General features: G+C 46.0%; 1 protein-coding gene across 1 annotated transcript in view; it reads left to right on the top strand.

Moving 5' to 3' along the window:
- The first annotated feature begins 979 nt into the window (after nt 1-979).
- ADAMTS16 (ADAM metallopeptidase with thrombospondin type 1 motif 16) overlaps nt 980-15,862 on the top strand; it is a 153,119-nt gene continuing 138,236 nt past the window's right edge. The window contains exons 1-3 of the mRNA XM_055307756.1: nt 980-1,087; nt 1,203-1,308; nt 7,478-7,803. Coding sequence (XP_055163731.1) covers nt 980-1,087; nt 1,203-1,308; nt 7,478-7,803 — 540 coding nt within the window. The remainder of the gene's footprint in view (nt 1,088-1,202; nt 1,309-7,477; nt 7,804-15,862) is intronic.

The raw sequence follows: 15,862 nt of genomic DNA, 5'->3' as shown, positions 1-15,862 counted from the left end.
GGGCTTATTGCCAGACCAGTAGACCAGTGGTCAAGCACCTGCAGCTCCCGGGGGCCCTCGGCAGCCCAGCCCCCAGCCCCCAGCCCCCAGGCCCCAGCCGGGCCCACAGGCATGCTTCACCCCAAGGCCTCCTAACGGATTGGTTTCCCGCAGGCACCCAGCCGCCCGCGCCGGGCACACAGGCTCCCCAGGGCGGGTGGCCGCTCCCCCCACCCCGCCCCGGGGCCAGGAGCACCCCTGCCTCCCAGGACGGACCTGGAGAGAGACGTGGCTCCTTGCAGCCCCTGGCCTCGCATCACTTCCCGATCCAAGAGCCACGCACATCTGTACACTCAGAAGCGCGCGACGCCGCGAAGCTGGGCGCCGCTGTCAGGCGCTGGATCTCCCACACGCGGGGCCCCTGTGCACCCAGCGGCCGCAGGTGTCTGCACCCCAGGCCGCGCAGGTCGGCCCTGGGGATGCGGGGCAGCGGGGCTGCAGGTACGGAGGGCGCCGGGACGGTGGCTCCAGCTGCACGCGCGCGCACACACGCGCACCCAGCCTGCGGGCCGCCTCTCCAGCCGGCGCCCACGGGGACCCTCCCCGCCCTCCTCCCCGCCCTCCTCCCCGCCGCCCTCTCCTCCGGCCTCTACCCTCCGCCTCGGGCTCCCCCCTGCCCTCTCCCTCCCGCTCCCCGGCCCGCCGCCCCCGCCGGCTCCCTCCGTCCCCCTCCCCCCTGCCTCCTCCCCTCGCCCGCCCTCCTCCCGCCGCGGCTCTCCCACGGTGCGGGCCGGGGCTCCTGCACCGCCCCCGCCCCCGCCCCCGCCGCCGCCACTGCCGCCGCCGCCGCCGCCGCCACTCCGCCCCCCGCGCGCCCGGAGGAGCCGCAGAGCTAACCCCGCGCGGAGAGGCTCCTGCGCGCCCCGGCCCGGCTCCCGGCGCCCACGAGCAGCCGCCGGCCGGGGCCCTCCCGCGGCCCCGGGCACCTCGAGCGCCCCGGATGGAGCGGCGCGGTCTCCCCGCGGGGGCGCAGCGCGGGCGGCGGGCGCGGGGCGCGAGGGGCGGCCCGGCGCTGTGGGCGCTGCTGCTCGCGCAGGTGGCCGTGCAGGTGAGTCCCGGCAGGGGCGGGCGGGGGGCCCCGCGGACGGGCTGCCCCGCGGACGGGCTGCCCCGCGGACGGGCTCCGGGGCCGGTCTCACCGAGGCGTGGCGGCTGTTTTCCAGCAGGCACCTGCGTGCTCCGTGGGACCCGCCGCGGCCTCGCCGGGGAGCCCGAGCGCCTGGCGTCCTCCCGGTTCCGCCGTGCGGCCCGACTGGCTGGAAGAAGGCGGTAAGTGAGCGGGGAAGGGGGGTTCGAGTCCTCAGCGAGGAGCGGCGAGCGTTCCCAGCTCGGCCAACACAGCGCTAGGATGCTCGCCGCGGGAGCCAGCGCCCTGGACGCCCGCCGGTATTTACGCGTGTTCGTTCCCTTGTGGAACAGTAACGCGCACCGGCCTTCTTTCCGTAAGCGGACGGAAACAAGCAAGGCATGCATATGCAATAAGAACCCTGAAAAAGCAGGGAATAATCCAGAGGTCTCACGAATGTGTGCATTCAGGAAACCAAAAGGCGCTCACTACTTTCCCACCCCTTCGCCCCCTCCTGACCCACCTCAGGCTTTTTAAATTGCAGCTTCTTTGTAGATCCTTGACTACAGAGCGGGGGACGAAAGTCATTTTTGCTCAGCCCTTTATCATGCAGTATGAAGACGGATGCTCTTCAAAAGTTGGGACACAGTTGAAATATTGTGCAGAGAATGTCTCATTATCAGCCTTTTGTGACACCCTAAGCCCCGCGGGTTATCTCATACCATGATTCCGCGTACAAGTCTAAGTCTGATCCATTTGCAGTGCGTGGTTTTCCTTGTGCTGTTGGCAAGCAGCGTCTGTGAGTTTCAGGTCTCCAGGGAATGGATGGAGGTTAGGGCGGAGGGGCACCTGGGGGGTGTCAGTTGCTGAGAGCTTTTTATCTGAACCCAATCCATTGGCAGTTGTTTGATATTTGCCCTGTGCGACATTGGCAACAATCAATCGACGTATCAAGTGTCAGAATTTTAGAGGGAGAACGAGGTTTGGTTACCCCCAACGTATTTGCAGAAATTCTAGAAAAGTTAATAATTCAGAACTTTTGAATGTAGTTTCCCGTCCTTTATAAATATGGGAGTGTAACATGCACTATTTGAATTCGGTCCTACTGAATGAGTTACCTGCATAGTGTATGAATAAAGGGGTAGGTAGGCGAAGGCTGGAACAGAAGACCTTCTTTTCCACCACCAGAGGGCGCGAGAAGTAAGTGATATGAAATACTTGCAAATTCTCCTTGGGTAATTGCTAGAGAAAGGTGATTATCTATTTAAAGGTCATCTTCTAAAAAAATAAATAAATAAAGGTCACCTTCTTCGGCTAGCCCTTGTCTTCCCTCATGTTTCCCTGGGGATGCATCCTACAATATGATCATCCACGTCATATTGTGCCTCTACACACACTTCCGAAGAAAGAGATTTGGGTCAACATTCTAGTTCTTGAAAATCACGAAAATTCCTCAAGGTCTCAGGACATTTTCAGAGTACTGTATAGCAGTTTACAGAAAACAAATTTTCTTTAAGGTAAGATCATTCTAGACAGAGAACCGTTTCCAGGAGGAGAAGTTGAAGCCTGCCCACACGAGAGTGCTTCCCCTGCTCCTCGGGGAGACTCTGTGAGCTGGACGCCAGCCTGGCTGGCATGCGCCTCAAATCACCTGGCACCTCAGCTGTGTCACAAGCCTAGCATTGCCATGACAACCGCATACCTCGCCTGGTCAGAAACTGGAGGGGAAGGTGTGAGCCATCATCGGTGAAGTCCTGGCTCAGTGGACACACCCCAGGCTCATACCGCCCTCTGTGCGGTTTAGGTCTTGAATTCTGCAGGGCTAGGTTGAGGGAGCAGGTGTCAACTCGAGGGCGTTCAGGCCACCAGAGAAAAGACTCTGCCCAGCAGGTTACTTATTTCTACTTAGAGCGGTAGAACCAGGGTAGAGCGCTTTATGTGCTGCTGGGGTCAGTGTACTGTTGGATATCTAGGTATCTGTTATACAAATTGGCTTTGGAATCACTCTTTCTGGCCCTAAGTTTTGTTGAACGCATAATTGAAACCGTGATTGCCAATTTTGCTCGGTGTCTGAAGCAATTATGCAGCAGGAAAGAGAACTCCCTCTACTCTTGAGGCCACAGTGGATAACTAAACTATTTTCAGACATTAAGTATACCCATTTCATTTTGGCCGATTCTGAATTGTTTTTCCTTAATAGGGGATTTTAATGCTTTTCCTACAAATATGCCTTTGGAATAAAAATAATGGCTCCTATTAAGAGCCAAGATGTATCACAGATTTGTTAGCTTTTTAATTCTAGAATAAGTTACACTTCCAGGGCAAGGTTTGGAAGTTCTTTAGAAATGTGTTTCGTTGTTCATAATAGACCTGTTGTTTGTGTGTGTGCATTGGAAGTTATATTGATTTACATTCAAACGTTCGGGTAACATGAGACAGTGCAGTCTCTTTCAGGATCCCCCGTGCTGTGCTTGTCAGGCTTTAACAACAGACTCTCTGGAGCCTGGATTTATAACATTTTCTGGTTCCCATGGGTTAAATACTCACACCGTGGCTGCTTTCAAGCTGTGGATGTGATCTCACTGAGTACAGGGGTAGAATGCAAGGGGCGGAATCTGCTCTGTGCACCTCGTAGGAACCAGCCCTGCAGGCTCAGGTGGTCTACACCTCATGCATTCACTCTGAAACCAGAACGTGTTCGTAGACTTGATGCTGTGGTCAGAAAACCTCTTGAAGTTCTGGCCACTGCCTGGAGCAGTCATATATGAAGTTTCTCTCCTTAACCAAGTGTGTATAGGACACAGGTCTTATTTGAAAGATTTTCAAAGAGGAGTGCTGGGTGGTTCAGTCGGTTGAGCATCCGACTCTTGATTTCAGCTCAGGTCATGATCTGGGTATCATGGGATCTAGCCCCACATCAGGCTCCATGCTCAACAGAGAGTCTGCTTGAGATTATCCCTCTCTCTCTCTCTCTCCCTCTGTTTTCCCCCAGCATGCATGCTCTCTCTTTCTCTCTCTAAAATAAGTAAATAAAATCTTTTTTAAAAAGTTAAAAAAAAAAAAGATTCTCAAAGACTAGGAATCACACCGTATTTTTCTTGAAATCACAAGCCAGTAGTTGTGGGGATTATAATCTTAAAACATAAGCTCAAAGGTTAAACTTTTTCAGTCTCCTGCAGTTATATATCGATTTATTTCCAGATAGTAACATGTGTATGATGAGTTGCTATGCTTATTTTGTTCATTCATTGAATTTTTTAGCTATGAACTTATTTCACATTCATTTATACAAAACCAAGAGTACACATTTGATAGAAAGGTCTGCTGTTGGACTGACTAAATCAGGGTTTCCCCACCTTGGCAGTATTAATATCTTCTTCAGAGAGTCTGTCCTGGCCATTGAAGAATATACAGCAGCATCCCTGGATTGGGTCCTTACATTCCAGGAGCACCACCGTCACCCTCCCACTTTATGACTAATGGGGAATCACTCCAGTTGAGAACCAGTAGACTAAAGTGAAAAAACAGGTCTTTTTCCACCACGCATTTTCTTCATCATCCTTGGGAACGGATGGTCACTGATCACATAGGATGGCTTTGCTGTTTGAGGAGCTGGTGGCCTGGGGCCAGCACATACCATTCTTTAGAGCTGATTGTTACTTTCCATTAAGTAGTGTGGAGCTGGTCACTGAAAATGAAAATATATAAAGTTACTGTGAGAGAAGTCCTATTAAAAACAAAGCTAAAATAGGCAAATCTCATCCTGCATAATCATTTCTACCACCTGTATTTTACCATCATCTGTGCGCCTGATGTTATTTACATCAGTCTGTGTGCGGGAGGTGCTGCGTGTGTACTGGTGTGCTTCTGGGCATCTCTTCCCCGCCCCGTGTTGAGTGACATCATGTTGGTAATGGAGATCAGTGACCCTGGGAGTCTTACACCAGGGGAATTGGCAAACGCAGTAAAGCAGGCTGTTTATTTTTTCCCCTCAGATAGCTGGTCGTCTAGCATTTATCAGCAGGATGCCGTATGTATTTATGTAAAAGAGCCTTATCAGTCACTATTTTGAGAGTACATATTAGAAGTCCCCTCCAGATAAAGGACACATATTATATGTCCTCCAAAACAAAGGTCATAAGAATATGGCTTATATCATCTGGAAACAATTTGATTTTTTTCAGCGGTAATCATCTTTTTATGTGCAGTAAATTTGTTGCTTAGCCAGTGTTTGGAAGAGTCCACAGCCTCTGTTACAATAGAAATGGGCTTGGGGTGAGGGGGAGACGAGCTGTCCCCCGGAGCCCCAGGGGACAGGGTGAAAGGGACACCACTGCCACTTGTACCAGCCCCTCTCCTTGGTCCAAGAAGCGGGGGTGGGGTGGGGGGCTGGTGAGGATGGTGGTGGGCGGAACCCAAGGTAAAGAGGTGTACACTCCTCACCTGTGTCTCAGAGCAGCCCAAAACAGCTTGGTATCCTCACACCAGACCAGCTAACCCCTGACTTGTTTCCCCCTTTCCCCTGTCATTGCCTACAGTTTAACCAGATTTGTTCACTTTATTGGTTTCCTAAGTAAAATATGAAATAGGCCCAATATGTTTTGCCCTCTGTGACACAGATGCCTTGCTTCCACGTAGATATTGATGGTTGGTTGTCAGGTGGTTTGCCACGACCTGCTACGAGTGGCCCAGCTCACCCATTACTCTTCGGGGACCTGTGGATACCTGTATGGTGGGGCCAGGCACCTGGGCCAACAGGGGGCACAAAAGGGTCGGCCATGAAAGCTCTTGCTCAAAGGAGATGGCCTCCTTGGGGTCGCTGAGGCCAGAGCAATGGCCTCGTTTATCCTGCCACTCAGTTGGTTTGGCTGCCCGGCCCTGGACACGCACCTGGCCACAGGCTTCAGCATGGTGAGCTCCAGGCTGGGCCTAACCATCTGCAGCCTTCTCTGCCTCTCCTGACCCAGACCCAGCGTGTGCCATTTCTGATCATTGCTGGCTGCCAGTTCTATTCCATTGTGATCTTTACTAAACCCTGATGGCACAGGGACACCTGCCCTGAAAGAGATTAGTTGTGAAGAAAAGCTCACTTTGGGGGCACCTGATTGGCTCAGTGGTTGAGTATCTGCCTTGGACTCAGGCCATGATCCCAGGGTCCTGGGATCAGGCTCCCCACAGGGAACCTGCTTCTCCCTCTGCCTATGTCTCTTCCTCTCTCTATGTCTCTCATGAATAAATAAATAAAATTTAAAAAAAAAAGAAAAGAAAACTTGATTTTTTTCCAGAAAAAGCAATTATCTAAATAATGTTTCCTTCTGACCAAATGCCATTTCTGTGTTTTACCTTATGACTCCAAGAAGCATGTCCAACTCTCATTAAAGCTGAAAAGGGTCCTAAGAGCCCCTAACAGCCTCCTGATTGCACAGATTGGTAACAAAAGGAGCTACATAGCTTCCTTCTATGCTTTCCACAGAGAAGGAGAGAACTCAGGTGTACACTGGAGGTAAAACTGTCCTGGTCAGCTGCTGACACTCTGCAGGCCTGTGTGGGTGCCCTGAAATCTGACAGCCCCTTGGAGGCTTCTTGACATTTCAAAAAATGAGTTATTTGAATGTGTGTTAGGCTAGCATACTGTGAATTGGGGTGAGCAGAAGACCATGGTGTGCTTGGGGGAAGATGCTGGGTGGTAAACTCTGACAGAGTGTCAGGAATTCAGACCTATGAGCAGGTAAGTGGTGGGAGTCGGGGGAGCAGACCACACAGGAGCATTCCCACATGTTAGCATTTGGGATATGTCTGCATATGATTTTAGGATTCCTTGACTTAACAATTAAATATTAAAATAGGAAGAAGCAAAGAATGCCCATCATAGTTGTCTTTTTAACTGCTTTCTGAGAAATCCTTGACATCTTCAAGCTAAAATTTCTTGTCAGCTCAATGAAGATTTCTATAAAAAAACAAAAAGACAATTAAAAGAATAATTAGAACCATAACTGATTACATATTATCTTATCATGAGTGCAAAGTAAAATTTGTGAAATGTAATCCTAAAAGCCCATTTTCTGTTTTCTTTGATCTGTGATCACTTATTCCTTTGGAGCATCAGATTTTGTTGGATTGGGAATAGCACATCAGGGGCAGCGGACACTTCACTAAAGTCCACTTTGAAGGCTTTCCCTTCTGACTCTGATTGTGCACATCCTAGAGCATGGATTTGAAGTGGACTCCATGCTGAAATTTCCTCCTATCATTTGGCAATGGATGATATTCCGAGACTGGCATCTGAATGATGTAATTTATTATATTCTAAGACTCCCCAATTCTTTTCAGAATTCTGATCTTACTCAGCCACACCTTCTCTTTGTCTTTCAGAATATGACCTGGTATCTCCCTATGAAGTTGACCACAATGGAGACTTCTTGTCCCATGAGATCACGCACCCTCGGAGGCAGAAGAGGGCACTTGCCCAGCTTGGAGTGGAGCCTCTCCATCTCCGACTGAAGGGTTTCAGGCATGATTTCCACATGGAGCTGAGAGCTTCCAGCAACCTGGTGGCTCCTGGATTTATTGTGCAGACACTGGGGAAGGGAGGCACTAAATCTGTGCATGCCTTCTCGCCTGAGGATTTCTGTTTTTATCAAGGCTCTTTACGATCCCACAAAAATTCCACGGTGGCCCTCTCAACATGCAAAGGTTTGGTGAGTACAGCTCCTGCCACCTGTAGTGAGGTGTCAGGGTCAGTGGGGTGTGAAGGGCAGGGTCAGTGGGGTGTGAATGAGCTTTCCCTTGAGAGATTTTAGTTGATTCCTCCATTATTGCAGGACAAATTTCTTCAGTCTGTAAAAGCAGGAGAAATTTGCCAAGTAGTACTGTCTAAAATATGTTGTGCGGCCTTCTTTGGCCCATTTGGCAGTAGTGCATGTGCCCACGCTTCTGTTATTGTTGTTTTACAAGAATCTTGGAAGAGCATGCCAGCATGAAAATTAGACCTTATGACCAGATCTGAAGACAGGAACTTCGTGGGATGGTTCCACTGTAACTTTCTGGTCCATTGCTAGTGCTACAGAGATGTCTTCATTCTGAATAGAACAACAGTACTAAGCTGACTGACTGGGTGGATTATTTGATCAGATGCCTGGAAGCACTTTACCCCCGCCATTCTGTTGAGGATCATGTGCTTACAGATTAGGGCGTTCATTCCAAATGCGGTGATGAATCCAGGTCCGGGTGATGCAGTTCTTACCAGACCGATGATTCTGTGGTACCTTCTTCATTTTCTTAGTATCTGATTTAGACACCGAACATCACTTGAATGCTTCTGGTGGTCCCTTTGTCGGGACCCTTCAGGAAGGAGCAGCTGGCCCCGTTGAGAAAATGCCCCAAGCTGAAATCTTAATGCCTTGTCTTTTAATTTTCTTAAATAATTCCATATTGTTAGGGAAGGAAGAAAAACTTAATGGATGCTTAGGGTCTGGAGTACATTAATCAGTCATGCACAGATGCACAAGATAATGACTTCAGTAGCTGGGTGAAAAGGGTGCCCAAAACCTTTGAAGGTCTTGACCATATTAAAGGTTTGGCAAACAGGTTTTTGAGCATTTATTACATTTCTAGAAAATGCTTTAAGTCTCTCTTAAATTTCTTTCTCTCTTTAGAAAGAGGGAACTCAGACTCTGCATCTTATAAAGATTTTGTATATGCGTGTGCGGCTACTGGATGCTGAAGGGGCACTTACTTGTAACCAGTCCCTTCAAATTCTACATACATGCAAATGCTAAATCCTGCTAAACATTTTCAAGAACTGTGAACACCTGCTTTTCAGGGGAATCTGGAACGCGCTGATTCCATGTCTACCCTAATTTGTAAAGAGCTTTTGATTTGAGAATGGCTACAAAAGGGATTGGACAAGGATAAAGTGGTGATTTTTTTGGTATAATTTTTATGATTGAAGGCAGTGGGCTGATTTCTTCCATGTTTTCCCAAGAAAAACAGATCTTCCTTAATTAGAAGGCAAGAACTCGTCATATAATGCACTAAAGGAAGAGATCTCTTCCTTGGCTTTCTTTAACGAAGGCTGAGACCGGAAATGGCAGCCATCTGTGTGGTAGGGAGGTGTGCCATGACTTCAGAGCTCATATTTTTGGATTTATTTGTGGAGATTGGGCAAGGTGCTTCCTATTAACCCAGCGGGGGTGCAGGCTCACTGACACCTGAGTCCTGTGAGCCAAGGCTCTCCCGATGGCTGAGCCATGCTCTGGAGTCCATCCCATGAGCAGAGCTGGCTGGCAGGAGCTTGAGATTTCTGATTCTCTTTGATCTCCATAGAAGTTAACGGCACAAGTTGTAAGTGACAACTGCATGTAAGATAAAGAAGTGAAAAAAAAGCAGGAAAAAAAGGCTCCTCTGGATAATGAACCTTGGAATTTAATATCTTGGTCCCTGGAATAGAAACCTGTATGTTTCCACCATTAATCTTCCAAGTACACTAAACTTAACTTCACTGATATTTTGTAGATGATCATTACAGACGTGACCTCAACTAGACTTACGAGTGAGGTTCAAGGGCATTTGCCATATGATAGGACAAATCAAAGGCATTTTTAAAGGAGCAAAAAGGATGGTAAGAAGTCCTCTGTCATTAGCTAGATAATACAAAATTTTGAATGGGATCCTCCCTCAAGTAGCTGCCAAGTCTGTTATTTCCTTCTTGATTGATGGCTACCTCATGGCTCATCTTTCCACTCTCTTAAAGTATGAAGAAAAATGGCATATTTTCACATTAGAGGAGGACTCTTTTTTTCGTTTGTTTTTCTTATTGTTCTTGTTTTTTTAGATCTAATTAAATCCCAGGTAGATCTCAGTTAAGCTTTTTTCAGTGTTTATGATTGACCCAGCTATCCACCGACAGTCAGGTATCAGCAGAATTCTCTTTGGTTTACCCACTTGTCCCTCACATCCTTTTGTAGATCTTCGTGGATAGAACATTTTGAAAACATCTTTGGTAGGGAGGGAAGAAAATCTATATTCTCTTCTCCTGATCTCACCTACAGTATGAGACTATCACCTGTAAGTTAAAATATATTGCTTAGTGAAGAGTTTAATGTCTTCAGCTAGAGAACATGGTTGACAATTGTGAGACAATGCAGTTTCCAATCTGATTGTTAGTTTTCTCCACTGGTTCTCTGCTTTTGTGTTTGGGAGCACTTTGCTCTAACAATGGATTTGAAGAACATCAGAATAGCTGATGGTCTTATTTATAGGAAATAAATATTCCTGAGAAACTAAAATGAGTGTTTTCCTGAGGTTCTCTTGAATAATGAATGAGCTTCAGATCTGTGTTGCCTGGTGAGAGAGACAGGGAACAGGCAGTGTCACTGTAGTGATGAAGTGGGACACAACTGGGTGCCAAGAATTGCAGAGAGGGTGTGTCATCCTGCCTTGCAGGCACCCATGGCAGCACCCATGGAGGGTTTTGGAGTAGTTTTGTCCAAGCTGAATCTTCACTGTAGAATTGGGGTGTGATGCCTGCTGGAGGAGGAATAGGATGCCCCAGGAAAGACTGCTAACATCTGTCAAGGTCACAGAACTTTCTATTGCATCATCTGTTAACTCTAGAAAGACCTCTAAAGTAGTCCTGATACTGCCACCAAGTATCTTGACTCAAAATATTTCTTATTTCACTAAGTAAGGTTATTTTTTTAAAAGGCAAATAAATAAATAAATAAATAAATAAATAAATAAATAAATAAATGGCAGTGTGTGTAATTCTTATGTCTCTACCTGATTGACATCACAGGTTTGTTGTGATCACCCAGCACAGGCATGTGAAGGTGTATCGCAAAGCAGGTGCCTTTCAGGAATGACTGCTGGTGACGGTGCGGGAAACAGTGATGGCCAGGACAGTAGCAGAAGGAGTGACCCTAATTTACCGAGGATTTTGTGCCACATACTTGGCGAATAGCCTTCTGTTATGTTGCTTAGCCTAATGACCACACTAACAGATAGGTACTGTTTTTTTAAAAGACAGTTTTTTGATATGTAGTTCATACATTGTAGAGATATCCCCCCTTGGAAATGTGTAACTCGGTGGTTTGTAGTATATTTCTGGAGTTGTGCAAACCTCTCTACACCTAATCTGAGACTGTTCATCACCCCAGAAAGAAACCCCTGACAATCTCCATCCCCCCAACCTCCATGATTCCTAGACCTCATGAACCTTACCTTCTATCCCTATAGATTTGCCTAATCTGGCAATTTCTCATAAAAGGAAGCATGCAACATGTGGTCTTTTGTGACTGGCTTCTTTCCTGTAGTATAATGTCCATGTTGTAACATGTATCAAAACTTCATTATTTTATTGCTAAATAATAATCCATTGTACATATATACCACATTTTTATTTATCCTTTCAGCTGTTGGTGGATATTACTGTCTACTCTTTTTGGCTGTTGTCAATAACACTGCTATGTGTGTACAAGTTCTCGTGTAGACATACAGTTTTCTCTTGGGTTTATACCTAGAAGTGTAATTGCTGGATCCTATGGAAGTTCTATGTTTCATGTTTTGAGGGATTTCTGGACTGTTTTACACATTAGCTTTCCCATTTTGTATCCTCCCAACAACGTATGAGGATTCTTATTTCTCCACATTCTGGTCAGCTCTTGTCCATCCTTTTCTTACAGCTGTCCTGGCGAGTATGAAGCAGTGTCTCATGTGGATTTGGGTGGCTGCATAGAGATCACTGGATGAGAGTTTGTTTTTATTCTTGTCATTGTTTAGTTAGTGTTTTTTTTTCCCCCTTCCTGCACTTTGAATATGGCATCCACTGCCTCTTGACCTCTGTCGTTTCTCAGGAGAAGTCTGCTGTTTATCTTCTTGCAGTTTATTGTGCATAGGAGTTGGGATTTTTGTATGGCTGTTTCAAGATTTTCTTTTTGTCTTTGTCTTTCTGCATTTTTACCGTGATGTGTACAGGTGCGAGTATCTTAGTGTTCATCCCATGGTACTCCCATGATGAATATATTGATGTGCTTGTTACTGTACTACATTCCTCTGAGGCTCCCCTCATTTTCCTTAATTTGCTTTTTCCTCTGTTTGCTTCAAATGGCAACATCCTTCTCAGTTATCTTCAAATCCACTGATTCTTTGCTGGCAGCTCAAATCTGCTATTAAGTTTCTGTAGTGAAGTTTTTGTTTGAAATATTGTACTTTTTAACTCCATAATTTCTATTTGATTATTTCTCTTATTCTGTATTTTGGAAGACATCTTCATTAGACCTAGTTTAATTCTTTAGATGTAGTTCCCTTTGGTGCCGTGAACATATTTATAATAGTTGCTTTGAAGTATTTGCCAATAAAACCTAGCATCTGGGTCCTCTTAGAAGCAGTTTCTGTGCCTGTCTCTTTTCATGTGTAGGGGCCACACTTTTCTGTTTCTTTGCATGTCTCACAATTTTCTGCTAATGATTGAGCATCACAGAGAATATACTGTATAGCAATTCTAGATACTGGCCACACTCTGCAGCTCCAGGGCTTGTTGCTGTTCTGTTTTCACTTGCTGGTTTAGTGACTTGGCAGGACTAGTTCAGAAAAGTCTGTTCTCCATGTAGCGTGCAGCCTCTGATGTTGCTTCCTGCAGGGTGCAATCTAGAGCATATGCACAGTCTTCCAGGAACCTGTGCTGGTCTGCGGCAGTTGGTATCACACCACTGTAAATCTGTGCTAACTGCTAGCTGATTGTGCTTTTTGTCTGTTTATTTTGTACAACACCCTTGGGCATGAATTGCTCTACTAAAGTATAGCACCTTTGGAGGGTTAGGGACAAGCTCCTGCATAGCTGCTTCTCTTCAGTAAAATCAAACTGGAGCAATTTTTGATTCAGAGTAATGGTAATACAGAGAGAGAGAGAGAGAGAGAGAGAGAGAGAGAGAATATTTTTAGCAGTTAAATGATAATTTCACTGGAGAGAAGATCTGTATCACCCCTCACACTTACATTTGGGGAATCTCCACTAGGTGCTTTTATTAACACATTTTACAGATCATTGCCCAAGATCACTTTATCATCCCAATTTTACAGATGACTCCCAAGATAATTCTTAAAAGAGTGGGATTTGTGCGTAGGTAACGTGACTCGAGAGAACCCGCACTTCAAACCACAGAACACTTTTACTTCCCAGTATCACCAGGCTACTGCTGCCCTATAGGGACCTGCAGGATCATTTACATGAATTTTCATGCCATCATCTCTGAACGTTCCTGTAAGGGGTCATGATTTTCTCATTTGGTTTCTGCCTCAATGCCCCCTTCCTCCTCATGTAGTCCTCTCAGAACTTAGTCTCCCCATTTATAGTGTAGTAGGAGCTTCTCTTAAAATATAAATGGATTCATCATGTAATTATTTATTTACAGATTTGGGGTTTTTAAAAAGAGTTTATTTATTTATTTTGAGAGAGAGAGAGATAACACAAGTGAGGGAGAGACACAGAAGAAGAGAGAGAAACAGACTCCCCGCTGAGCAGGAAGCCCAATGCAGGAACTCAATCCCAGGACCTTGGGACCATGACCTGAGCCAAGGGCAGACGCTACACTAACTGAGCCACCCAGGTGCCCCTACAGATGTGCTTTTTTTATATCAGGTGGTGAGCTCTTCAAGAAACCTTCTTTTATTCATCTTTGTATCCCCAAGTTCTTGTTAACATAAGCCAACATTTTTTCTTGCAGTGAATACTTGTATTTCAAATTTACCAAAAAAATACTATATTTTCTCTATACCTCTTTGAGGTATAAATAACTATGCAGTTAATTTTATAACTCATTTTATATGATTTCTTTCTATGACTAATGCCAAACCCCCTGAATTTTCTGTTGAGGCTTTTAGTTTACTCAGAAATGTTTTTTTCTGGTAAGATTTCTGGCAAACTTTTTAAAAACTCCCATTAGTCAAAACTGTTAATGAGGTTCCTTTAGATATGTATTCTATTGCATATGACAGGATTAGATTTTCTTAAAGGATTTTATGCAAGTTCTGTACTTGGATTATCACTTTAGCTCCCTCCACCCCCAAAGAATAGCAAGTGTGTCAGTTACCCTTGGCACAAAATCTGTGTGAAATTTAGCTCCTCTTACATAAAGCATTGTGTTTATTAGAGCTTTAATGCATAGGATACATATCACTTCTCCTAAAATCGAATTATTCTTTTGCTTTCAACAATGTTGGAAAGCTTGTAAATGCCACAGTGCTCTGCTGTGTTTAAGAATTCCCTCACTTGGTTGGAGACTTACCCAGAGCCCTGGTTTGAACTGTCGTAGGTTTGATTCCCAACCTCAGACTCCAGGGATTCTCTGGAAACTCTAGTCATTGAGAGTTTTTCTGCAGCACCCAATAAATCCTAGGAAACTGTCTGAAATATTGCCAGACTTCTAACATACTTTGAGAAATATTCTGGAGCCAGTAAAATAAAGCAGGAGCAGAAGGGAAAAACCAGCACAAGAATGGTCAGAAGAGTTGAGTTTTTAAGAGCAGCATCACAACCTGAGAAGGCTGGTGATGGGATAACCAGGTTGGAAATATGTGAGTCTCGGGAGGTATGTAATAAAATAATAGAAAAACTAAGGTTTTAGAGGAAGTAGAGCCAAAGTTGGTAGTTATTAGGAAATTTAAACGTGAGTGTGGGAAACCAGAGGAAAGCACTGCATAAATACGTATGTTTTTGCTAGTTCCTTAAGAATAAATGTAGTAAAGGGTACCTGGGTGGCTCAGTAGGTTAAGCATCCAACTCTTGACTTCGGCTCAGGTCATGATCTCAGGATCCTGAGATTGAGTCCCATGTTAGGCTCCATGCCCAGCAAGAGCCTGATCAAGGTAACATTTTGGTGATCTTTTATACTTGAGGCGACCACAGATTTTTCTATTAGCTTACCATTCATTGTAAACAAAAATGAGATTATTAGAGGAATTTAATTATAAAATCTATAGTTTTGTTCCAATCCCCTTATTTTCCAGATGATGAACCTGAGCCTCAGGGGGGTGCCGTGACATGGCCGGTATCATCAAGCCAGGTAGATTTAGACAGGTGTAGGACGCACGTGTCCAGATTCTCTGCCCGGTGGTTTGCACTGATCACACTGGATGCTCATACTTGTTTGTATACTGGGGAACCAGTTGAAGGAGTGTAAATGTTAGAATATTTGGCAGAGATTTTACAAATAAGTAAATGATGTAGGCCAGATAGCAGTGGGGAGGGGACAGATGGCAGGCTTCCATTCTGCATGGTGGTCAGCACTGCAGTCCTCATCAGGACGCTTCCCCCAGCACCACCGAGGACAGCCCTCACATGGACACTCATGGTTGGTAGAATATTTGGTGAAACGATCATTAGAAGGTGCCCTTATGTCCACAACCAGCATGACTAGGATTTCTTCCATCGGCAACATCTGCCTGCGACAGCCAAACGGGTCTCCTTGAGGAAGCAGGAATGTGATTCCTGTGGTCCTTTCCTCTGGGGAATAATCCACGTCTAGGATCCTCTGAAGGACAAGGATACTTGAAGCCTGCTTTTCTAGGGAGTGACTATTCTAGAGCAAGTCCAGCCCAGTCCAGAGAATAAGAGGATCCTGCCTGCCTGAGGTTCAGCCAGAGCAAGGCAGTTATTTTCTTCTTAACTGTCACTTTCCGTGACCACACATCTCAAAATGCCTGCTTTTCCCCTCCTCCACACCTACTTCCTAGCCTCTTCCCTGCTGTGCTTTCCTGGCT

The sequence above is a fragment of the Nyctereutes procyonoides genome, unplaced genomic scaffold (assembly GCF_905146905.1).
Source record: "Nyctereutes procyonoides isolate TBG_1078 unplaced genomic scaffold, NYPRO_anot_genome, whole genome shotgun sequence".
Classification (NCBI taxonomy): Eukaryota; Metazoa; Chordata; class Mammalia; order Carnivora; family Canidae; genus Nyctereutes; species Nyctereutes procyonoides.
The sequence above is the reverse complement of the archived record's forward strand: the minus strand, read 5'-3'. Positions and strand labels throughout refer to the sequence as shown.